This window comes from Heterodontus francisci, chromosome 37 (genome assembly GCF_036365525.1).
Source record: "Heterodontus francisci isolate sHetFra1 chromosome 37, sHetFra1.hap1, whole genome shotgun sequence".
NCBI lineage: Eukaryota > Metazoa > Chordata > Chondrichthyes > Heterodontiformes > Heterodontidae > Heterodontus > Heterodontus francisci.
Genome location: NC_090407.1, coordinates 21,478,740 through 21,504,636, shown reverse-complemented (window position 1 = coordinate 21,504,636; position 25,897 = coordinate 21,478,740). Strand labels below are relative to the sequence as shown.

Below are 25,897 nucleotides of genomic sequence, written 5' to 3'. Positions count from 1 at the left end.
AGATATTAACCCATTGTTTCCAGGGATTGGCACTGTTTCAATGGAGTGATGCTGCCATCAGCTGGCCAGCAGGCTAACTGCACCTACACCAGCCTCCTCGGGGCTGTGCTTTTATAGAGCACGCTAATCTGTTTCTCAGGCGTCGCAAAGCTCTCATAGTGTGAATTACTTATGAAGTACAGTCTCTCTTGTTATGTGGGTAAACACAGAAGTTGTTTTACCCACAGCAAGATCCCATGAACACAATGAAATCAATGACCAGTTGATCTGTTTTTAACCTGCAAGTTCCCCTCCAAGTCACACACCATCCTGACTTGGAACTATATCGCCGTTCCTTCACTGTTGCTGGGTCAAAATCCTGGAACTCCCTTCCTTACAGCACTGTGGTTGTACCAACACCACATGGACTGCAGCGGTTCAAGAAGGCAGCTCACCACCACCTTCTCAAGGGGCAATTAGGGATGGGCAATAAATGCTGACCTAGATCCCAGGAACGAATATTAAAAAAATGATATTTGTTGAGGGAGGAATGTTGGCCAAGACACGGGGGAACACCCTGTTCTTCCTCAAATATTGCCTTGGGAACCAGCAAGACAGCAGACAGGGTCTCAGGTTATTGTTTCTCCAGAAAGACAAAGGCCAAGGCCCCTGGTTTACGGATTTCCCTGAATCACAGAATATAATTGCAAAACAGATGAGATAATTTCCATAAAATCAAAAGTAATACAAATGTCCAATGTGCTCCACACAGAGATCCAGTTCAATGTGCCCAATCACAGACGCATATAATCACAAGATAGATGAACAGAAAAATTCATAACTGATATCTGGACACAGGTGGACAGAGTGAAAGTGCATTATGACTCAACTGGTTAAATGAAAGAGAGAGAGGCAGATGGAGAGACAGAGAGACAAAGAGCAGAAACAGCAAAGAGAAAGAAGAGAGGGAGAGAGTGTGGTTGAGCAGTCTGTGTAAACATGGCTTGTCAGTCATGAGTAGGAGCAAGACCCATTACCTTGATGGCCCTCCTCTTGTCCACACATTCTCGATGCTGACAAAGCAGGTACTTCTCTTCTGATAAACTCCGTTCATCTGCAAAAAGCAAATCACAACAGATAATTCCACTGAAAAACACAAGAACAGTAACTCAATGTACAGAGAGTGATGGAGCAGTAACTCAATGTACTGTGGGTGATGGAGCAGTAACTCAATGTACTGTGGGTGATGGAGCAGTAATTCAATGTACAGAGAGTGATGGAGCAGTAACTCAATGTACAGAGAGTGATGGAGCAGTAACTCAATGTACTGTGGGTGATGGAGCAGTAACTCAATGTACTGTGGGTGATGGAGCAGTAATTCAATGTACAGAGAGTGATGGAGCAGTAACTCAAAGTACTGTGAGTGATGGAGCAGTAACTCAATGTACTGAGAGTGATGGAGCAGTAACTCAATGTACAGAGAGTGATGGAGCAGTAACTCAATGCACAGAGAGTGATGGAGCAGTAACTCAATGTACAGAGAGTGATGGAGCAGTAACTCAATGTACAGAGAGTGATGGAGCAGTAACTCAATGTACTGAGAGAGATGGAGCAGTAACTCAATGTACAGAGAGTGATGGAGCAGTAATTCAATGTACTGTGGGTGATGGAGCAGGAATTCAATGTACAGAGAGTGATGGAGCAGTAACTCAAAGTACAGTGAGTGATGGAGCAGTAACTCAATGTACTGAGAGTGATGGAGCAGTAACTCAATGTACAGAGAGTGATGGAGCAGTAACTCAATGTACTGTGAGTGATGGAGCAGTAACTCAATGTACAGAGAGTGATGGAACAGTAACTCAATGTACAGAGAGTGATGGAGCAGTAACTCAATGTACAGAGAGTGATGGAGCAGTAACTCAATGTACTGAGAGAGATGGAGCAGTAACTCAATGTACAGAGAGTGATGGAGCAGTAACTCAATGTACTGTGGGTGATGGAGCAGGAATTCAATGTACAGAGAGTGATGGAGCAGTAACTCAAAGTACAGTGAGTGATGGAGCAGTAACTCAATGTACTGAGAGTGATGGAGCAGTAACTCAATGTACAGAGAGTGATGGAGCAGTAACTCAATGTACTGTGAGTGATGGAGCAGTAACTCAATGTACCGTGAGTGATGGAGCAGTAACTCAATGTACTGAGAGAGATGGAGCAGTAACACAATGTACCGTGGGTGATGGAGCAGTAACTCAATGTACTGTGGGTGATGGAGCAGTAATTCAATGTACAGAAAGTGATGGAGCAGTAATTCAATGTACTGAGAGTGATGAAACAGTAATTTAATGTACTGAAAGTGATGGAGCAGTAATTCAATGTACTGAGAGTGATGAAACAGTAATTCAATGGACAGAAAGTGATGGAGCAGTAATTCAATGAACTGAGAGTGATGGAGCAGTAATTCAATGTACTGAGAGTGATGAAACAGTAATTTAATGTACTGAGAGTGATGGAGCAGTAATTCAATGTACTGAGAGTGATGAAACAGTAATTCAATGGACAGAAAGTGATGGAGCAGTAATTCAATGAACTGAGAGTGATGAAACAGTAATTTAATGTACTGAGAGTGATGAAACAGTAATTCAATGGACAGAAAGTGATGAAACAGTAATTCAATGTACAGAAAGTGATGGAGCAGTAATTCAATGTACTGAGAGTGATGAAACAGTAATTTAATGTACTGAGAGTGATGGTGCAGTAATTCAATGTACAGAAAGTGATGGAGCAGTAATTCAATGTACTGAGAGTGACGAAACAGTAATTTAATGTACTGAGAGTGATGGAGCAGTAATTCAATGTACTGAGAGTGATGAAACAGTAATTTAATGTACTGAGAGTGATGGTGCAGTAATTCAATGTACAGAAAGTGATGGAGCAGTAATTCAATGTACTGAGAGTAATGAAACAGTAATTCAATGTACAGAAAGTGATGGAGAAGTATATCAATGTACAGAAAGTGATGGAGCAGTAATTCAATGTACTGAGAGTGATGGAGCAGTAATTCAATGTATTGAGAGTAATGAAACAGTAATTCAATGTACAGAAAGTGATGGAGAAGTATATCAATGTACAGAAAGTGATGAAACAGTAATTCAATGTACTGAGAGTGATGAAACAGTAATTTAATGTACTGAGAGTGATGGTGCAGTAATTCAATGTACTGAGAGTGATGAAACAGTAATTTAATGTACTGAGAGTGATGGTGCAGTAATTTAATGTACTGAGAGTGATGAAACAGTAATTTAATGTACTGAGAGTGATGAAACAGTAATTTAATGAACAGAGAGTGATGGTGCAGTAATTTAATGTACTGAGAGTGATGAAACAGTAATTTAATGTACTGAGAGTGATGGAGCAGTAATTCAATGTACAGAAAGTGATGGAGCAGTAATTCAATGTACTGAGAGTGATGAAACAGTAATTTAATGTACTGAGAGTGATGAAACAGTAATTTAATGTACTGAGAGTGATGGAGCAGTAATTCAATGTACAGAAAGTGATGGAGCAGTAATTCAATGTACTGAGAGTGATGAAACAGTAATTTAATGTACTGAGAGTGATGGAGCAGTAATTCAATGAACAGAGAGTGATGGAGCAGTAATTCAATGTACTGAGAGTGATGGAGCAGTAATTCAATGTACAGAAAGTGATGGAGCAGTAATTCAATGTACTGAGAGTGATGAAACAGTAATTTAATGTACTGAGAGTGATGAAACAGTAATTTAATGGACTGAGAGTGATGGTGCAGTAATTCAATGTACAGAAAGTGATGGAGCAGTAATTCAATGTACTGAGAGTGATGAAACAGTAATTTAATGTACTGAGAGTGATGAAACAGGAAGTTAATGTACTGAGAGTGATGGAGCAGTAATTCAATGAACAGAGAGTGATGGAGCAGTAATTCAATGTACTGAGAGTGATGAAACAGTAATTTAATGTACTGAGAGTGATGAAACAGTAATTTAATGTACTGAGAGTGATGGTGCAGTAATTCAATGAACAGAGAGTGATGGAGCAGTAATTCAATGTACTGAGAGTGATGAAACAGTAATTTAATGTACGGAGAGTGATGGTGCAGTAATTTAATGGACTGAGAGTGATGGAGCAGTAATTCAATGTACTGAGAGTGATGAAACAGTAATTTAATGTACTGAGAGTGATGGAGCAGTAATTCAATGTACTGAGAGTGATGAAACAGTAATTTAATGTACTGAGAGTGATGAAACAGTAATTTAATGTACTGAGAGTGATGGTGCAGTAATTCAATGAACAGAGAGTGATGGAGCAGTAATTCAATGTACTGAGAGTGATGAAACAGTAATTTAATGTACGGAGAGTGATGGTGCAGTAATTTAATGGACTGAGAGTGATGGAGCAGTAATTCAATGTACTGAGAGTGATGAAACAGTAATTTAATGTACTGAGAGTGATGGAGCAGTAATTTAATGTACTGAGAGTGATGAAACAGTAATTTAATGTACTGAGAGTGATGAAACAGGAAGTTAATGTACTGAGAGTGATGGAGCAGTAATTCAATGAACAGAGAGTGATGGAGCAGGAATTCAATGTACTGAGAGTGATGAAACAGTAATTTAATGTACGGAGAGTGATGGTGCAGTAATTTAATGGACTGAGAGTGATGGAGCAGTAATTCAATGTACTGAGAGTGATGAAACAGTAATTTAATGTACGGAGAGTGATGGTGCAGTAATTTAATGGACTGAGAGTGATGGAGCAGTAATTCAATGTACTGAGAGTGATGAAACAGTAATTTAATGTACTGAGAGTGATGAAACAGTAATTTAATGTACTGAGAGTGATGGTGCAGTAATTCAATGTACAGAAAGTGATGGAGCAGTAATTCAATGTACTGAGAGTGATGAAACAGAAATTTAATGTACTGAGAGTGATGAAACAGGAAGTTAATGTACTGAGAGTGATGGTGCAGTAATTCAATGAACAGAGAGTGATGGAGCAGTAATTCAATGTCAGAGAGTGATGGTGCAGTAATTTAATGTACTGAGAGTGATGGTGCAGTAATTCAATGTACAGAAAGTAATGAAACAGTAACCTAATGTACTGAGAGTGATGGTGCAGTAATTTAATGTACTGAGAGTGATGGTGCAGTAATTTAATGTACTGAGAGTGATGGTGCAGTAATTCAATGTTCTGAGAGTGATGGAACAGTAACTCAATGTTCTGAGAGTGATGGAACAGTAACGCAATGTGCTGAGAGTGATGGAACAGTAACTCAATGTGCTGAGAGTGATGGAGCAGTAACTCAATGTACTGAGAGTGATGGAGCAGTAATTCAATGTACAGAAAGTGATGAAACAGTAATTTAATGTACTGAGAGTGATGGAACAGTAACTCAATGTGCTGAGAGTGATGGAGCAGTAACTCAATGTACTGAGAGTGATGGAGCAGTAATTCAATGTACTGAGAGTGATGGAGCAGTAATTTAATGTACTGAGAGTGATGGAGCAGTAATTCAATGTACAGAAAGTGATGGAGCAGTAATTCAAAGAACAGAGAGTGATGGAGCAGTAATTCAAAGAACAGAGAGTGATGGAGCAGTAATTCAATGTCAGAGAGTGATGAAGCAATAACTCAAAACACTGAGAGTGATGGAGCAGTAAATCAATGTACTGAGAGTGATGGAGCAGTAATTCAATGTACTGAGAGTGATGGAACAGTAACTCAATGTACTGAGAGTGATGGAGCAGTAATTCAATCTACTGAGAGTGATGGAGCAGTAATTCAATGTACTGAGTGATGGAGCAGTAACTGAATGTACTGAACGTGATGGAGCAGTAATTCAATGTCAGAGAGTGATGGAGCAGTTACTCAACGTACTGAGATTGATGGGGCAGTAATTTAATGTACTGAGAGTGATGGTGCAGTAATTCAATGTACTGAGAGTGATGAAACAGTAATTCAATGTACAGAAAGTGCTGGAGCAGTAATTCAATGTACTGAGAGTGATGAAACAGTAATTTAATGTACTGACAGTGATGGAGCAGTAATTCAATGTACTGAGAGTGATGAAACAGTAATTCAATGTACAGAAAGTGCTGGAGCAGTAATTCAATGTACTGAGAGTGATGAAACAGTAATTTAATGTACTGACAGTGATGGTGCAGTAATTCAATGAACAGAGAGTGATGAAACAGTAATTTAATGTACTGAGAGTGCTGGAGCAGTAATTCAATGTACTGAGAGTGATGAAACAGTAATTTAATGTACTGAGAATGATGGAGCAGTAATTCAATGTACTGAGAGTGATGAAACAGTAATTTAATGTACTGAGAGTGATGGAGCAGTAATTCAATGTACTGAGAGTGATGAAACAGTAATTTAATGTACTGAGAGTGATGGAGCAGTAATTCAATGTACAGAAAGTGATGGAGCAGTAATTTAATATACTGAGAGTGATGAAACAGTAATTTAATGTACTGAGAGTGATGGTGCAGTAATTCAATGTACAGAAAGTGATGGAGCAGTAATTTAATGTACTGAGAGTGATGAAACAGTAATTTAATGTACTGAGAGTGATGAAACAGTAATTTAATGTACTGAGAGTGATGGTGCAGTAATTCAATGTACAGAAAGTGATGGAGCAGTAATTTAATGTACTGAGAGTGATGAAACAGTAATTTAATGTACTGAGAGTGATGAAACAGTAATTTAATGTACTGAGAATGATGGTGCAGTAATTCAATGAACAGAGAGTGATGGAGCAGTAATTTAATGTACTGAGAGTGATGAAACAGTAATTCAATGTACAGAAAGTGATGGAGCAGTAATTCAATGTACTGAGAGTGATGAAACAGTAATTTAATGTACTGAGAGTGATGAAACAGGAAGTTAATGTACTGAGAGTGATGGAGCAGTAATTCAATGAACAGAGAGTGATGGAGCAGTAATTCAATGTACTGAGAGTGATGAAACAGTAATTTAATGTACGGAGAGTGATGGTGCAGTAATTTAATGGACTGAGAGTGATGGAGCAGTAATTCAATGTACTGAGAGTGATGAAACAGTAATTTAATGTACGGAGAGTGATGGTGCAGTAATTTAATGGACTGAGAGTGATGGAGCAGTAATTCAATGTACTGAGAGTGATGAAACAGTAATTTTATGTACTGAGAGTGATGGAGCAGTAATCCAATGTACTGAGAGTGATGAAACAGTAATTTAATGTACTGAGAGTGATGAAACAGAAATTTAATGTACTGAGAGTGATGGTGCAGTAATTCAATGAACAGAGAGTGATGGAGCAGTAATTCAATGTACTGAGAGTGATGAAACAGTAATTTAATGTACGGAGAGTGATGGTGCAGTAATTTAATGGACTGAGAGTGATGGAGCAGTAATTCAATGTACTGAGCGTGATGAAACAGTAATTTAATGTACTGAGAGTGATGAAACAGTAATTTAATGTACTGAGAGTGATGGAGCAGTAATTTAATGTACGGAGAGTGATGGTGCAGTAATTTAATGTACTGAGAGTGATGGTGCAGTAATTCAATGTGCAGAAAGTGATGGAGCAGTAATTCAATGTACTGAGAGTGATGGAGCAGTAATTCAATGTACTGAGAGTGATGAAACAGTAATTTAATGTACGGAGAGTGATGGTGCAGTAATTTAATGTACTGAGAGTGATGGTGCAGTAATTCAATGTGCAGAAAGTGATGGAGCAGTAATTCAATGTACTGAGAGTGATGGAGCAGTAATTCAATGTACTGAGAGTGATGAACCAGTAATTTAATGTACTGAGAGTGATGAAACAGTAATTTAATGTACTGAGAGTGATGGTGCAGTAATTCAATGTACTGAGAGTGATGGAGCAGTAATTCAATGTACTGAGAGTGATGAACCAGTAATTTAATGTACTGAGAGTGATGAAACAGTAATTTAATGTACTGAGAGTGATGGTGCAGTAATTCAATGTACTGAGAGTGATGAAACAGTAATTTAATGTACTGAGAGTGATGAAACAGTAATTTAATGTACTGAGAGTGATGGTGCAGTAATTCAATGTACTGAGAGTGATGGAGCAGTAATTCAATGTACTGAGAGTGATGAACCAGTAATTTAATGTACTGAGAGTGATGAAACAGTAATTTAATGTACTGAGAGTGATGGTGCAGTAATTCAATGTACAGAAAGTGATGGAGCAGTAATTCAATGTACTGAGAGTGATGAACCAGTAATTTAATGTACTGAGAGTGATGAACCAGTAATTTAATGTACTGAGAGTGATGAAACAGTAATTTAATGTACTGAGAGTGAAGAAACAGTAATTCAATGTACTGAGAGTGATGAAACAGTAATTTAATGTACTGAGAGTGATGAAACAGCAATTTAATGTACTAAGAGTGATGGTGCAGTAATTCAATGTACTGAGAGTGATGAAACAGTAATTTAATGTACTGAGAGTGATGGTGCAGTAATTCAATGTACTGAGAGTGATGAAACAGTAATTTAATGTACTGAGAGTGATGAAACAGTAATTTAATGTACTGAGAGTGATGGTGCAGTAATTCAATGTACTGAGAGTGATGAAACAGTAATTTAATGTGCTGAGAGTGATGGTGCAGTAATTCAATGAACAGAGAATGATGGAGCAGTAATTCAATGTACTGAGAGTGATGAAACAGTAATTTAATGTACTGAGAGTGATGGTGCAGTAATTCAATGTACTGAGAGTGATGGAGCAGTAATTCAATGTACAGAAAGTGATGAAACAGTAATTTAATGTACTGAGAGTGATGGAGCAGTAATTCAATGAACAGAGAGTGATGGAGCAGTAATTCAATGTACAGAAAGTGATGAAACAGTAATTTAATGTACTGAGAGTGATGGAGCAGTAATTCAATGAACAGAGAGTGATGGAGCAGTAATTCAATGTACAGAAAGTGATGAAACAGGAATTTAATGTACTGAGAGTGATGGAGCAGTAATTCAATGTCAGAGAGTGATGGAGCAGTTACTCAACGTACTGAGATTGATGGTGCAGTAATTTAATGTACAGAGAGTGATGGTGCAGTAATTCAATGAACAGAGAGTGATGGAGCAGTAATTCAATGTCAGAGAGTGATGGTGCAGTAATTTAATGTACTGAGAGTGATGGTGCAGTAATTCAATGTACAGAAAGTAATGAAACAGTAACCTAATGTACTGAGAGTGATGGTGCAGTAATTTAATGTACTGAGAGTGATGGTGCAGTAATTTAATGTACTGAGAGTGATGGTGCAGTAATTCAATGTTCTGAGAGTGATGGAACAGTAACTCAATGTTCTGAGAGTGATGGAACAGTAACTCAATGTGCTGAGAGTGATGGAACAGTAACTCAATGTGCTGAGAGTGATGGAGCAGTAACTCAATGTACTGAGAGTGATGGAGCAGTAATTCAATGTACAGAAAGTGATGAAACAGTAATTTAATGTACTGAGAGTGATGGAACAGTAACTCAATGTGCTGAGAGTGATGGAGCAGTAACTCAATGTACTGAGAGTGATGGAGCAGTAATTCAATGTACTGAGAGTGATGGAGCAGTAATTTAATGTACTGAGAGTGATGGAGCAGTAATTCAATGTACAGAAAGTGATGGAGCAGTAATTCAAAGAACAGAGAGTGATGGAGCAGTAATTCAATGTCAGAGAGTGATGAAGCAATAACTCAAAACACTGAGAGTGATGGAGCAGTAAATCAATGTACTGAGAGTGATGGAGCAGTAATTCAATGTACTGAGAGTGATGGAACAGTAACTCAATGTACTGAGAGTGATGGAGCAGTAATTCAATCTACTGAGAGTGATGGAGCAGTAATTCAATGTACTGAGTGATGGAGCAGTAACTGAATGTACTGAACGTGATGGAGCAGTAATTCAATGTCAGAGAGTGATGGAGCAGTTACTCAACGTACTGAGATTGATGGGGCAGTAATTTAATGTACTGAGAGTGATGGTGCAGTAATTCAATGAACAGAGAGTGATGGAGCAGTAATTCAATGTCAGAGAGTGATGGAGTAGTAATTCAATGTACTGAGAGTGATGGTGCAGTAATTCAATGTACAGAAAGTGATGGAGCAGTAATTCAATGTACTGAGAGTGATGGTGCAGTAATTCAATGTACAGAAAGTGATGGAGCAGTAATTCAATGTACTGAGAGTGATGGTGCCGTAATTCAATGTACAGAAAGTGATGAAACAGTAACTTAATGGACTGAGAGTGATGGTGCAGTAATTCAATGTCAGAGAGTGATGGTGCAGTAATTTAATGTACAGAAAGTGATGGAGCAGTAATTCAATGTACCGAGAGTGATGGGGCAGTAATTTAATGTACTGAGAGTGATGGTGCAGTAATTTAATGTACAGAAAGTGATGGAGCAGTAATTCAATGTACCGAGACTGATGGACCAGTAACTCAATGGACTGAGAGTGATGGGGCAGTAATTTAATGTACTGAGAGTGATGGAGCAGTTACTCAACGTACTGAGATTGATGGTGCAGTAATTCAATGAACAGAGAGTGATGGAGCAGTAATTCAATGTACAGAAAGTGATGGAGCAGTAATTCAATGTCCTGAGAGTGATGGAGCACTAACTCAATGTACTGGAGAGTGATGGAGCAGTTACTTAATGTACTGAGAGTGATGGAGCAGTTACTCAACGTTCTGAGATTGATGGGGCAGTAATTCAATGTACTGAGAGTGATGGAGCACTAACTCAATGTACTGGAGAGTGATGGAGCAGTTACTTAATGTACTGAGAGTGATGGAGCAGTTACTCAACGTTCTGAGATTGATGGAGTAGTAATTCCATGTACAGAGAGTGATGGAACTGTAATTCAATGTACTGGAGAGTGATGGAGCAGTTACTTAATGTACTGAGAGTGATGGAGCAGTAATTCAATGTACAGAGAGTGATGGAGCAGTAATTTAATGTACTTGAGAGTTATGGAACAGTAACTCATTGTAAACAAGGTGATGGAGCAGTAATTCAATGTACTGAGTGATGGAGCACTAACTCAATGCACTGAGAGTGATGGAACAGTAACTCAATGTGCTGAGAGTGATGGAGCAGTAACTCAATGTACTGAGAGTGATGGAGCAGTAATTCAATGTACTGAGAGTGATGGAGCAGTAATTTAATGTACTGAGAGTGATGGAGCAGTAATTCAATGTACAGAAAGTGATGGAGCAGTAATTCAAAGAACAGAGAGTGATGGAGCAGTAATTCAATGTCAGAGAGTGATGAAGCAATAACTCAAAACACTGAGAGTGATGGAGCAGTAAATCAATGTACTGAGAGTGATGAAACAGTAATTTAATGTACTGAGAGTGATGGAGCAGTAATTTAATGTACTGAGAGTGATGGTGCAGTAATTCAATGTACTGAGAGTGATGAAACAGTAATTTAATGTACTGAGAGTGATGAAACAGTAATTTAATGTACTGAGAGTGATGGTGCAGTAATTCAATGTACTGAGAGTGATGAAACAGTAATTTAATGTGCTGAGAGTGATGGTGCAGTAATTCAATGAACAGAGAATGATGGAGCAGTAATTCAATGTACTGAGAGTGATGAAACAGTAATTTAATGTACTGAGAGTGATGGTGCAGTAATTCAATGTACTGAGAGTGATGGAGCAGTAATTCAATGTACAGAAAGTGATGAAACAGTAATTTAATGTACTGAGAGTGATGGAGCAGTAATTCAATGAACAGAGAGTGATGGAGCAGTAATTCAATGTACAGAAAGTGATGAAACAGTAATTTAATGTACTGAGAGTGATGGAGCAGTAATTCAATGAACAGAGAGTGATGGAGCAGTAATTCAATGTACAGAAAGTGATGAAACAGGAATTTAATGTACTGAGAGTGATGGAGCAGTAATTCAATGTCAGAGAGTGATGGAGCAGTTACTCAACGTACTGAGATTGATGGTGCAGTAATTTAATGTACAGAGAGTGATGGTGCAGTAATTCAATGAACAGAGAGTGATGGAGCAGTAATTCAATGTCAGAGAGTGATGGTGCAGTAATTTAATGTACTGAGAGTGATGGTGCAGTAATTCAATGTACAGAAAGTAATGAAACAGTAACCTAATGTACTGAGAGTGATGGTGCAGTAATTTAATGTACTGAGAGTGATGGTGCAGTAATTTAATGTACTGAGAGTGATGGTGCAGTAATTCAATGTTCTGAGAGTGATGGAACAGTAACTCAATGTGCTGAGAGTGATGGAACAGTAACTCAATGTGCTGAGAGTGATGGAACAGTAACTCAATGTGCTGAGAGTGATGGAGCAGTAACTCAATGTACTGAGAGTGATGGAGCAGTAATTCAATGTACAGAAAGTGATGAAACAGTAATTTAATGTACTGAGAGTGATGGAACAGTAACTCAATGTGCTGAGAGTGATGGAGCAGTAACTCAATGTACTGAGAGTGATGGAGCAGTAATTCAATGTACTGAGAGTGATGGAGCAGTAATTTAATGTACTGAGAGTGATGGAGCAGTAATTCAATGTACAGAAAGTGATGGAGCAGTAATTCAAAGAACAGAGAGTGATGGAGCAGTAATTCAATGTCAGAGAGTGATGAAGCAATAACTCAAAACACTGAGAGTGATGGAGCAGTAAATCAATGTACTGAGAGTGATGGAGCAGTAATTCAATGTACTGAGAGTGATGGAACAGTAACTCAATGTACTGAGAGTGATGGAGCAGTAATTCAATCTACTGAGAGTGATGGAGCAGTAATTCAATGTACTGAGTGATGGAGCAGTAACTGAATGTACTGAACGTGATGGAGCAGTAATTCAATGTCAGAGAGTGATGGAGCAGTTACTCAACGTACTGAGATTGATGGGGCAGTAATTTAATGTACTGAGAGTGATGGTGCAGTAATTCAATGAACAGAGAGTGATGGAGCAGTAATTCAATGTCAGAGAGTGATGGAGTAGTAATTCAATGTACTGAGAGTGATGGTGCAGTAATTCAATGTACAGAAAGTGATGGAGCAGTAATTCAATGTACTGAGAGTGATGGTGCAGTAATTCAATGTACAGAAAGTGATGGAGCAGTAATTCAATGTACTGAGAGTGATGGTGCCGTAATTCAATGTACAGAAAGTGATGAAACAGTAACTTAATGGACTGAGAGTGATGGTGCAGTAATTCAATGTCAGAGAGTGATGGTGCAGTAATTTAATGTACAGAAAGTGATGGAGCAGTAATTCAATGTACCGAGAGTGATGGGGCAGTAATTTAATGTACTGAGAGTGATGGTGCAGTAATTTAATGTACAGAAAGTGATGGAGCAGTAATTCAATGTACCGAGACTGATGGACCAGTAACTCAATGGACTGAGAGTGATGGGGCAGTAATTTAATGTACTGAGAGTGATGGAGCAGTTACTCAACGTACTGAGATTGATGGTGCAGTAATTCAATGAACAGAGAGTGATGGAGCAGTAATTCAATGTACAGAAAGTGATGGAGCAGTAATTCAATGTCCTGAGAGTGATGGAGCACTAACTCAATGTACTGGAGAGTGATGGAGCAGTTACTTAATGTACTGAGAGTGATGGAGCAGTTACTCAACGTTCTGAGATTGATGGGGCAGTAATTCAATGTACTGAGAGTGATGGAGCACTAACTCAATGTACTGGAGAGTGATGGAGCAGTTACTTAATGTACTGAGAGTGATGGAGCAGTTACTCAACGTTCTGAGATTGATGGAGTAGTAATTCCATGTACAGAGAGTGATGGAACTGTAATTCAATGTACTGGAGAGTGATGGAGCAGTTACTTAATGTACTGAGAGTGATGGAGCAGTAATTCAATGTACAGAGAGTGATGGAGCAGTAATTTAATGTACTTGAGAGTTATGGAACAGTAACTCATTGTAAACAAGGTGATGGAGCAGTAATTCAATGTACTGAGTGATGGAGCACTAACTCAATGCACTGAGAGTGATGGAACAGTAACTCAATGTGCTGAGAGTGATGGAGCAGTAACTCAATGTACTGAGAGTGATGGAGCAGTAATTCAATGTACTGAGAGTGATGGAGCAGTAATTTAATGTACTGAGAGTGATGGAGCAGTAATTCAATGTACAGAAAGTGATGGAGCAGTAATTCAAAGAACAGAGAGTGATGGAGCAGTAATTCAATGTCAGAGAGTGATGAAGCAATAACTCAAAACACTGAGAGTGATGGAGCAGTAAATCAATGTACTGAGAGTGATGGAACAGTAACTCAATGTACTGAGAGTGATGGAGCAGTAATTCAATCTACTGAGAGTGATGGAGCAGTAATTCAATGTACTGTGAGTGATGGAACAGTAACTCAATGTACTGAGTGATGGAGCAGTAACTGAATGCACTGAACGTGATGGAGCAGTAATTCAATGTACAGAAAGTGATGGAGCAGTAATTCAATGTACAGAGAGTGATGGAGCAGTAATTCAATGTACAGAAAGTGATGAAACAGTAATTTAATGTACTGAGAGTGATGGAGCAGTAATTCAATGTACTGAGAGTAATGAAACAGTAATTCAATGCACAGAAAGTGATGGAGAAGTATATCAATGTACAGAAAGTGATGAAACAGTAATTCAATGTACTGAGAGTGATGAAACAGTAATTTAATGTACTGAGAGTGATGGTGCAGTAATTCAATGTACTGAGAGTGATGAAACAGTAATTTAATGTACTGAGAGTGATGGAGCAGTAATTCAATGTACCGAGACTGATGGACCAGTAACTCAATGTACTGAGAGTGATGGGGCAGTAATTTAATGTACTGAGAGTGATGGTGCAGTAATTCAATGTACAGAAAGTGATGAAACAGTAACTTAATGTACTGAGAGTGATGGAGCAGTAATTCAATGTACCGAGACTGATGGACCAGTAACTCAATGTACTGAGAGTGATGGGGCAGTAATTTAATGTACTGAGAGTGATGGTGCAGTAATTCAATGTACAGAAAGTGATGAAACAGTAACTTAATGTACTGAGAGTGATGGAGCAGTAATTCAATGTACCGGGACTGATGTACCAGTAACTCAATGTTCTGAGAGTGATGGGGCAGTAATTTAATGTACTGAGAGTGATGGTGCAGTAATTTAATGTACAGAAAGTGATGGAGCAGTAATTCAATGTACCGAGACTGATGGACCAGTAACTCAATGTACTGAGAGTGATGGGGCAGTAATTTAATGTACTGAGAGTGATGGAGCAGTAATTTAATGTACTGAGAGTGATGAAACAGTAATTTAATGTACTGAGAGTGATGGAGCAGTAATTCAATGTACTGAGAGTGATGAAACAGTAATTTAATGTACTGAGAGTGATGGTGCAGTAATTTAATGTACTGAGAGTGATGGAGCAGTAATTCAAGGTCAGAGAGTGATGGAGTAGTAATTCCATGTACAGAGAGTGATGGAACTGTAATTCAATGTACTGAGAGTGATGGAGTAGTAATTCCATGTACAGAGAGTGATGGAACTGTAATTCAATGTACTGGAGAGTGATGGAGCAGTTACTTAATGTACTGAGAGTGATGGAGCAGTAATTCAATGTACAGAAAGTGATGGAGCAGTAATTCAATGTACAGAAAGTGATGGAGCATTAATTCAATGAACTGAGAGTGATGAAACAGTAATTTAATGTACTGAGAGTGATGGTGCAGTAATTCAATGAACAGAGAGTGATGGAGCAGTAATTCAATGTACTGAGAGTGATGGAGTAGTAATTCCATGTACAGAGAGTGATGGAACTGTAATTCAATGCACTGGAGAGTGATGGAGCAGTTACTTAATGTACTGAGAGTGATGGAGCAGTAATTCAATGTACAGAGAGTGATGGAGCAGTAATTTAATGTACTTGAGAGTTATGGAACAGTAACTCATTGTAAAGAAGGTGATGGAGCAGTAATTCAATGTACTGAGAGTGATGGAGCAGTAATTTAATGTACTGAGAGTGATGGAGCAGTACTTCAATGTACTGAGCGTGATGGAGCAGTAATTCAATGTACTGAGAGTGATGGAGCAGTAATTCAATGTACTGAGAGTGATGGAGTAGTAATTCCATGTACAGAGAGTGATGGAACTGTAATTCAATGTACTAAGAGTGATGGAGCATTAACTCAATGTACTGGAGAGTGATGGAGCAGTTACTTAATGTACTGAGAGTGATGGAGCAGTTACTCAATGTTCTGAGATTGATGGGGCAGTAATTCAATGTACTGAGAGTGATGGAGTAGTAATTCCATGTACAGAGAGTGATGGAACTGTAATTCAATGTACTGGAGAGTGATGGAGCAGTTACTTAATGTACTGAGAGTGATGGAGCAGTAATTCAATGAACAGAGAGTGATGGAGCAGTAATTTAATGTACTTGAGAGTTATGGAACAGTAACTCATTGTAAAGAAGGTGATGGAGCAGTAATTCAATGTACTGAGAGTGATGGAGCAGTAATTCAATGTACTGAGAGTGATGGAGCAGTAATTCAAAGAACAGAGAGTGATGGAGCAGTAATTCAATGTCAGAGAGTGATGAAGCAATAACTCAAAACACTGAGAGTGATGGAGCAGTAAATCAATGAACTGAGAGTGATGGAGCAGTAATTCAATGTACTGAGAGTGATGGAACAGTAACTCAATGTACTGAGAGTGATGGAGCAGTAATTCAATCTACTGAGAGTGATGGAGCAGTAATTCAATGTACTGTGAGTGATGGAACAGTAACTCAATGTACTGAGTGATGGAGCAGTAACTGAATGTACTGAACGTGATGGAGCAGTAATTCAATGTACAGAAAGTGATGGAGCAGTAATTCAATGTACAGAGAGTGATGGAGCAGTAATTCAATGTCAGAGAGTGATGGAGCAGTTACTCAACGTACTGAGATTGATGGGGCAGTAATTTAATGTACTGAGAGTGATGGTGCAGTAATTCAATGAACAGAGAGTGATGGAGCAGTAATTCAATGTCAGAGAGTGATGAAACAGTAACTTAATGTACTGAGAGTGATGGTGCAGTAATTTAATGTACTGAGAGTGATGGTGCCGTAATTCAATGTACAGAAAGTGATGAAACAGTAACTTAATGTACTGAGAGTGATGGTGCAGTAATTTAATGTACTGAGAGTGATGGTGCAGTAATTCAATGTACAGAAAGTGATGAAACAGTAACTTAATGTACTGAGAGTGATGGTGCAGTAATTTAATGTACTGAGAGTGATGGTGCCGTAATTCAATGTACAGAAAGTGATGAAACAGTAACTTAATGTACTGAGAGTGATGGTGCAGTAATTTAATGTACTGAGAGTGATGGAGCAGTAATTCAATGTACCGAGACTGATGGACCAGTAACTCAATGTACTGAGAGTGATGGGGCAGTAATTTAATGTACTGAGAGTGATGGTGCAGTAATTTAATGTACAGAAAGTGATGGAGCAGTAATTCAATGTACCGAGACTGATGGACCAGTAACTCAATGTACTGAGAGTGATGGGGCAGTAATTTAATGTACTGAGAGTGATGGAGCAGTTACTCAACGTACTGAGATTGATGGTGCAGTAATTCAATGAACAGAGAGTGATGGAGCAGTAATTCAATGTACAGAAAGTGATGGAGCAGTAATTCAATGTACTGAGAGTGATGAAACAGTAATTTAATGTACTGAGAGTGATGGTGCAGTAATTCAATGTCAGAGAGTGATGGTGCAGTAATTTAATGTACAGAAAGTGATGGAGCAGTAATTCAATGTACCGAGACTGATGGACCAGTAACTCAATGTATTGAGAGTGATGGGGCAGTAATTTAATGTACTGAGAGTGATGGTGCAGTAATTTAATGTACAGAAAGTGATGGAGCAGTAATTCAATGTACCGAGACTGATGGACCAGTAACTCAATGTACTGAGAGTGATGGGGCAGTAATTTAATGTACTGAGAGTGATGGTGCAGTAATTTAATGTACAGAAAGTGATGGAGCAGTAATTCAATGTACCGAGACTGATGGACCAGTAACTCAATGTACTGAGAGTGATGGGGCAGTAATTTAATGTACTGAGATTGATGGTGCAGTAATTCAATGAACAGAGAGTGATGGAGCAGTAATTCAATGTACAGAAAGTGATGGAGCAGTAATTCAATGTACTGAGAGTGATGAAACAGTAATTTAATGTACTGAGAGTGATGGTGCAGTAATTCAATGAACAGAGAGTGATGGAGCAGTAATTCAATGTACTGAGAGTGATGGAGTAGTAATTCCATGTACAGAGAGTGATGGAACTGTAATTCAATGTACTGGAGAGTGATGGAGCAGTTACTTAATGTACTGAGAGTGATGGAGCAGTAATTCAATGTACAGAGAGTGATGGAGCAGTAATTTAATGTACTTGAGAGTTATGGAACAGTAACTCATTGTAAAGAAGGTGATGGAGCAGTAATTCAATGTACTGAGAGTGATGGAGCAGTAATTTAATGTACTGAGAGTGATGGAGCAGTACTTCAATGTACTGAGCGTGATGGAGCAGTAATTCAATGTACTGAGAGTGATGGAGCAGTAATTCAATGTACTGAGAGTGATGGAGTAGTAATTCCATGTACAGAGAGTGATGGAACTGTAATTCAATGTACTAAGAGTGATGGAGCATTAACTCAATGTACTGGAGAGTGATGGAGCAGTTACTTAATGTACTGAGAGTGATGGAGCAGTTACTCAACGTTCTGAGATTGATGGGGCAGTAATTCAATGTACTGAGAGTGATGGAGTAGTAATTCCATGTACAGAGAGTGATGGAACTGTAATTCAATGTACTGGAGAGTGATGGAGCAGTTACTTAATGTACTGAGAGTGATGGAGCAGTAATTCAATGAACAGAGAGTGATGGAGCAGTAATTTAATGTACTTGAGAGTTATGGAACAGTAACTCATTGTAAAGAAGGTGATGGAGCAGTAATTCAATGTACTGAGAGTGATGGAGCAGTAATTCAATGTACTGAGAGTGATGGAGCAGAATTCAAAGAACAGAGAGTGATGGAGCAGTAATTCAATGTCAGAGAGTGATGAAGCAATAACTCAAAACACTGAGAGTGATGGAGCAGTAAATCAATGAACTGAGAGTGATGGAGCAGTAATTCAATGTACTGAGAGTGATGGAACAGTAACTCAATGTACTGAGAGTGATGGAGCAGTAATTCAATCTACTGAGAGTGATGGAGCAGTAATTCAATGTACTGTGAGTGATGGAACAGTAACTCAATGTACTGAGTGATGGAGCAGTAACTGAATGTACTGAACGTGATGGAGCAGTAATTCAATGTACAGAAAGTGATGGAGCAGTAATTCAATGTACAGAGAGTGATGGAGCAGTAATTCAATGTCAGAGAGTGATGGAGCAGTTACTCAACGTACTGAGATTGATGGGGCAGTAATTTAATGTACTGAGAGTGATGGTGCAGTAATTCAATGAACAGAGAGTGATGGAGCAGTAATTCAATGTCAGAGAGTGATGAAACAGTAACTTAATGTACTGAGAGTGATGGTGCAGTAATTTAATGTACTGAGAGTGATGGTGCCGTAATTCAATGTACAGAAAGTGATGAAACAGTAACTTAATGTACTGAGAGTGATGGTGCAGTAATTTAATGTACTGAGAGTGATGGTGCAGTAATTCAATGTACAGAAAGTGATGAAACAGTAACTTAATGTACTGAGAGTGATGGTGCAGTAATTTAATGTACTGAGAGTGATGGTGCCGTAATTCAATGTACAGAAAGTGATGAAACAGTAACTTAATGTACTGAGAGTGATGGTGCAGTAATTTAATGTACTGAGAGTGATGGAGCAGTAATTCAATGTACCGAGACTGATGGACCAGTAACTCAATGTACTGAGAGTGATGGGGCAGTAATTTAATGTACTGAGAGTGATGGTGCAGTAATTTAATGTACAGAAAGTGATGGAGCAGTAATTCAATGTACCGAGACTGATGGACCAGTAACTCAATGTACTGAGAGTGATGGGGCAGTAATTTAATGTACTGAGAGTGATGGAGCAGTTACTCAACGTACTGAGATTGATGGTGCAGTAATTCAATGAACAGAGAGTGATGGAGCAGTAATTCAATGTACAGAAAGTGATGGAGCAGTAATTCAATGTACTGAGAGTGATGAAACAGTAATTTAATGTACTGAGAGTGATGGTGCAGTAATTCAATGTCAGAGAGTGATGGTGCAGTAATTTAATGTACAGAAAGTGATGGAGCAGTAATTCAATGTACCGAGACTGATGGACCAGTAACTCAATGTACTGAGAGTGATGGGGCAGTAATTTAATGTACTGAGAGTGATGGTGCAGTAATTTAATGTACAGAAAGTGATGGAGCAGTAATTCAATGTACCGAGACTGATGGACCAGTAACTCAATGTACTGAGAGTGATGGGGCAGTAATTTAATGTACTGAGAGTGATGGTGCAGTAATTTAATGTACAGAAAGTGATGGAGCAGTAATTCAATGTACCGAGACTGATGGACCAGTAACTCAATGTACTGAGAGTGATGGGGCAGTAATTTAATGTACTGAGATTGATGGTGCAGTAATTCAATGAACAGAGAGTGATGGAGCAGTAATTCAATGTACAGAAAGTGATGGAGCAGTAATTCAATGTACTGAGAGTGATGAAACAGTAATTTAATGTACTGAGAGTGATGGTGCAGTAATTCAATGAACAGAGAGTGATGGAGCAGTAATTCAATGTACTGAGAGTGATGGAGTAGTAATTCCATGTACAGAGAGTGATGGAACTGTAATTCAATGTACTGGAGAGTGATGGAGCAGTTACTTAATGTACTGAGAGTGATGGAGCAGTAATTCAATGTACAGAGAGTGATGGAGCAGTAATTTAATGTACTTGAGAGTTATGGAACAGTAACTCATTGTAAAGAAGGTGATGGAGCAGTAATTCAATGTACTGAGAGTGATGGAGCAGTAATTTAATGTACTGAGAGTGATGGAGCAGTACTTCAATGTACTGAGCGTGATGGAGCAGTAATTCAATGTACTGAGAGTGATGGAGCAGTAATTCAATGTACTGAGAGTGATGGAGTAGTAATTCCATGTACAGAGAGTGATGGAACTGTAATTCAATGTACTAAGAGTGATGGAGCATTAACTCAATGTACTGGAGAGTGATGGAGCAGTTACTTAATGTACTGAGAGTGATGGAGCAGTTACTCAACGTTCTGAGATTGATGGGGCAGTAATTCAATGTACTGAGAGTGATGGAGTAGTAATTCCATGTACAGAGAGTGATGGAACTGTAATTCAATGTACTGGAGAGTGATGGAGCAGTTACTTAATGTACTGAGAGTGATGGAGCAGTAATTCAATGAACAGAGAGTGATGGAGCAGTAATTTAATGTACTTGAGAGTTATGGAACAGTAACTCATTGTAAAGAAGGTGATGGAGCAGTAATTCAATGTACTGAGAGTGATGGAGCAGTAATTCAATGTACTGAGAGTGATGGAGCAGTAATTCAAAGAACAGAGAGTGATGGAGCAGTAATTCAATGTCAGAGAGTGATGAAGCAATAACTCAAAACACTGAGAGTGATGGAGCAGTAAATCAATGAACTGAGAGTGATGGAGCAGTAATTCAATGTACTGAGAGTGATGGAACAGTAACTCAATGTACTGAGAGTGATGGAGCAGTAATTCAATCTACTGAGAGTGATGGAGCAGTAATTCAATGTACTGTGAGTGATGGAACAGTAACTCAATGTACTGAGTGATGGAGCAGTAACTGAATGTACTGAACGTGATGGAGCAGTAATTCAATGTACAGAAAGTGATGGAGCAGTAATTCAATGTACAGAGAGTGATGGAGCAGTAATTCAATGTCAGAGAGTGATGGAGCAGTTACTCAACGTACTGAGATTGATGGGGCAGTAATTTAATGTACTGAGAGTGATGGTGCAGTAATTCAATGAACAGAGAGTGATGGAGCAGTAATTCAATGTCAGAGAGTGATGAAACAGTAACTTAATGTACTGAGAGTGATGGTGCAGTAATTTAATGTACTGAGAGTGATGGTGCCGTAATTCAATGTACAGAAAGTGATGAAACAGTAACTTAATGTACTGAGAGTGATGGTGCAGTAATTTAATGTACTGAGAGTGATGGTGCAGTAATTCAATGTACAGAAAGTGATGAAACAGTAACTTAATGTACTGAGAGTGATGGTGCAGTAATTTAATGTACTGAGAGTGATGGTGCCGTAATTCAATGTACAGAAAGTGATGAAACAGTAACTTAATGTACTGAGAGTGATGGTGCAGTAATTTAATGTACTGAGAGTGATGGAGCAGTAATTCAATGTACCGAGACTGATGGACCAGTAACTCAATGTACTGAGAGTGATGGGGCAGTAATTTAATGTACTGAGAGTGATGGTGCAGTAATTTAATGTACAGAAAGTGATGGAGCAGTAATTCAATGTACCGAGACTGATGGACCAGTAACTCAATGTACTGAGAGTGATGGGGCAGTAATTTAATGTACTGAGAGTGATGGAGCAGTTACTCAACGTACTGAGATTGATGGTGCAGTAATTCAATGAACAGAGAGTGATGGAGCAGTAATTCAATGTACAGAAAGTGATGGAGCAGTAATTCAATGTACTGAGAGTGATGAAACAGTAATTTAATGTACTGAGAGTGATGGTGCAGTAATTCAATGTCAGAGAGTGATGGTGCAGTAATTTAATGTACAGAAAGTGATGGAGCAGTAATTCAATGTACCGAGACTGATGGACCAGTAACTCAATGTACTGAGAGTGATGGGGCAGTAATTTAATGTACTGAGAGTGATGGTGCAGTAATTTAATGTACAGAAAGTGATGGAGCAGTAATTCAATGTACCGAGACTGATGGACCAGTAACTCAATGTACTGAGAGTGATGGGGCAGTAATTTAATGTACTGAGAGTGATGGTGCAGTAATTTAATGTACAGAAAGTGATGGAGCAGTAATTCAATGTACCGAGACTGATGGACCAGTAACTCAATGTACTGAGAGTGATGGGGCAGTAATTTAATGTACTGAGATTGATGGTGCAGTAATTCAATGAACAGAGAGTGATGGAGCAGTAATTCAATGTACAGAAAGTGATGGAGCAGTAATTCAATGTACTGAGAGTGATGAAACAGTAATTTAATGTACTGAGAGTGATGGTGCAGTAATTCAATGAACAGAGAGTGATGGAGCAGTAATTCAATGTACTGAGAGTGATGGAGTAGTAATTCCATGTACAGAGAGTGATGGAACTGTAATTCAATGTACTGGAGAGTGATGGAGCAGTTACTTAATGTACTGAGAGTGATGGAGCAGTAATTCAATGTACAGAGAGTGATGGAGCAGTAATTTAATGTACTTGAGAGTTATGGAACAGTAACTCATTGTAAAGAAGGTGATGGAGCAGTAATTCAATGTACTGAGAGTGATGGAGCAGTAATTTAATGTACTGAGAGTGATGGAGCAGTACTTCAATGTACTGAGCGTGATGGAGCAGTAATTCAATGTACTGAGAGTGATGGAGCAGTAATTCAATGTACTGAGAGTGATGGAGTAGTAATTCCATGTACAGAGAGTGATGGAACTGTAATTCAATGTACTAAGAGTGATGGAGCATTAACTCAATGTACTGGAGAGTGATGGAGCAGTTACTTAATGTACTGAGAGTGATGGAGCAGTTACTCAACGTTCTGAGATTGATGGGGCAGTAATTCAATGTACTGAGAGTGATGGAGTAGTAATTCCATGTACAGAGAGTGATGGAACTGTAATTCAATGTACTGGAGAGTGATGGAGCAGTTACTTAATGTACTGAGAGTGATGGAGCAGTAATTCAATGAACAGAGAGTGATGGAGCAGTAATTTAATGTACTTGAGAGTTATGGAACAGTAACTCATTGTAAAGAAGGTGATGGAGCAGTAATTCAATGTACTGAGAGTGATGGAGCAGTAATTCAATGTACTGAGAGTGATGGAGCAGTAATTCAAAGAACAGAGAGTGATGGAGCAGTAATTCAATGTCAGAGAGTGATGAAGCAATAACTCAAAACACTGAGAGTGATGGAGCAGTAAATCAATGAACTGAGAGTGATGGAGCAGTAATTCAATGTACTGAGAGTGATGGAACAGTAACTCAATGTACTGAGAGTGATGGAGCAGTAATTCAATCTACTGAGAGTGATGGAGCAGTAATTCAATGTACTGTGAGTGATGGAACAGTAACTCAATGTACTGAGTGATGGAGCAGTAACTGAATGTACTGAACGTGATGGAGCAGTAATTCAATGTACAGAAAGTGATGGAGCAGTAATTCAATGTACAGAGAGTGATGGAGCAGTAATTCAATGTCAGAGAGTGATGGAGCAGTTACTCAACGTACTGAGATTGATGGGGCAGTAATTTAATGTACTGAGAGTGATGGTGCAGTAATTCAATGAACAGAGAGTGATGGAGCAGTAATTCAATGTCAGAGAGTGATGAAACAGTAACTTAATGTACTGAGAGTGATGGTGCAGTAATTTAATGTACTGAGAGTGATGGTGCCGTAATTCAATGTACAGAAAGTGATGAAACAGTAACTTAATGTACTGAGAGTGATGGTGCAGTAATTTAATGTACTGAGAGTGATGGTGCAGTAATTCAATGTACAGAAAGTGATGAAACAGTAACTTAATGTACTGAGAGTGATGGTGCAGTAATTTAATGTACTGAGAGTGATGGTGCCGTAATTCAATGTACAGAAAGTGATGAAACAGTAACTTAATGTACTGAGAGTGATGGTGCAGTAATTTAATGTACTGAGAGTGATGGAGCAGTAATTCAATGTACCGAGACTGATGGACCAGTAACTCAATGTACTGAGAGTGATGGGGCAGTAATTTAATGTACTGAGAGTGATGGTGCAGTAATTTAATGTACAGAAAGTGATGGAGCAGTAATTCAATGTACCGAGACTGATGGACCAGTAACTCAATGTACTGAGAGTGATGGGGCAGTAATTTAATGTACTGAGAGTGATGGAGCAGTTACTCAACGTACTGAGATTGATGGTGCAGTAATTCAATGAACAGAGAGTGATGGAGCAGTAATTCAATGTACAGAAAGTGATGGAGCAGTAATTCAATGTACTGAGAGTGATGAAACAGTAATTTAATGTACTGAGAGTGATGGTGCAGTAATTCAATGTCAGAGAGTGATGGTGCAGTAATTTAATGTACAGAAAGTGATGGAGCAGTAATTCAATGTACCGAGACTGATGGACCAGTAACTCAATGTACTGAGAGTGATGGGGCAGTAATTTAATGTACTGAGAGTGATGGTGCAGTAATTTAATGTACAGAAAGTGATGGAGCAGTAATTCAATGTACCGAGACTGATGGACCAGTAACTCAATGTACTGAGAGTGATGGGGCAGTAATTTAATGTACTGAGAGTGATGGTGCAGTAATTTAATGTACTGAGATTGATGGTGCAGTAATTCAATGAACAGAGAGTGATGGAGCAGTAATTCAATGTACAGAAAGTGATGGAGCAGTAATTCAATGTACTGAGAGTGATGAAACAGTAATTTAATGTACTGAGAGTGATGGTGCAGTAATTCAATGAACAGAGAGTGATGGAGCAGTAATTCAATGTACTGAGAGTGATGGAGTAGTAATTCCATGTACAGAGAGTGATGGAACTGTAATTCAATGTACTGGAGAGTGATGGAGCAGTTACTTAATGTACTGAGAGTGATGGAGCAGTAATTCAATGTACAGAGAGTGATGGAGC

The 25,897-nt window shown here is 38.7% G+C and overlaps 1 protein-coding gene and 1 long non-coding RNA gene across 2 annotated transcripts in view; one reads left to right on the top strand and one right to left on the bottom strand.

Moving 5' to 3' along the window:
• Nucleotides 1–25,897, top strand: part of LOC137352127 (uncharacterized) — a 51,254-nt gene that overhangs the window by 1,691 nt on the left and 23,666 nt on the right. The gene's annotated exons all lie outside the window — the stretch shown is intronic.
• The window catches only part of LOC137352125 (pleckstrin homology domain-containing family G member 5-like), a 141,825-nt gene that overhangs the window by 98,083 nt on the left and 17,845 nt on the right, over nucleotides 1–25,897 (bottom strand). The window contains exon 2 of the mRNA XM_068017254.1: nucleotides 1,017–1,093. Coding sequence (XP_067873355.1) covers nucleotides 1,017–1,093 — 77 coding nt within the window. The remainder of the gene's footprint in view (nucleotides 1–1,016; nucleotides 1,094–25,897) is intronic.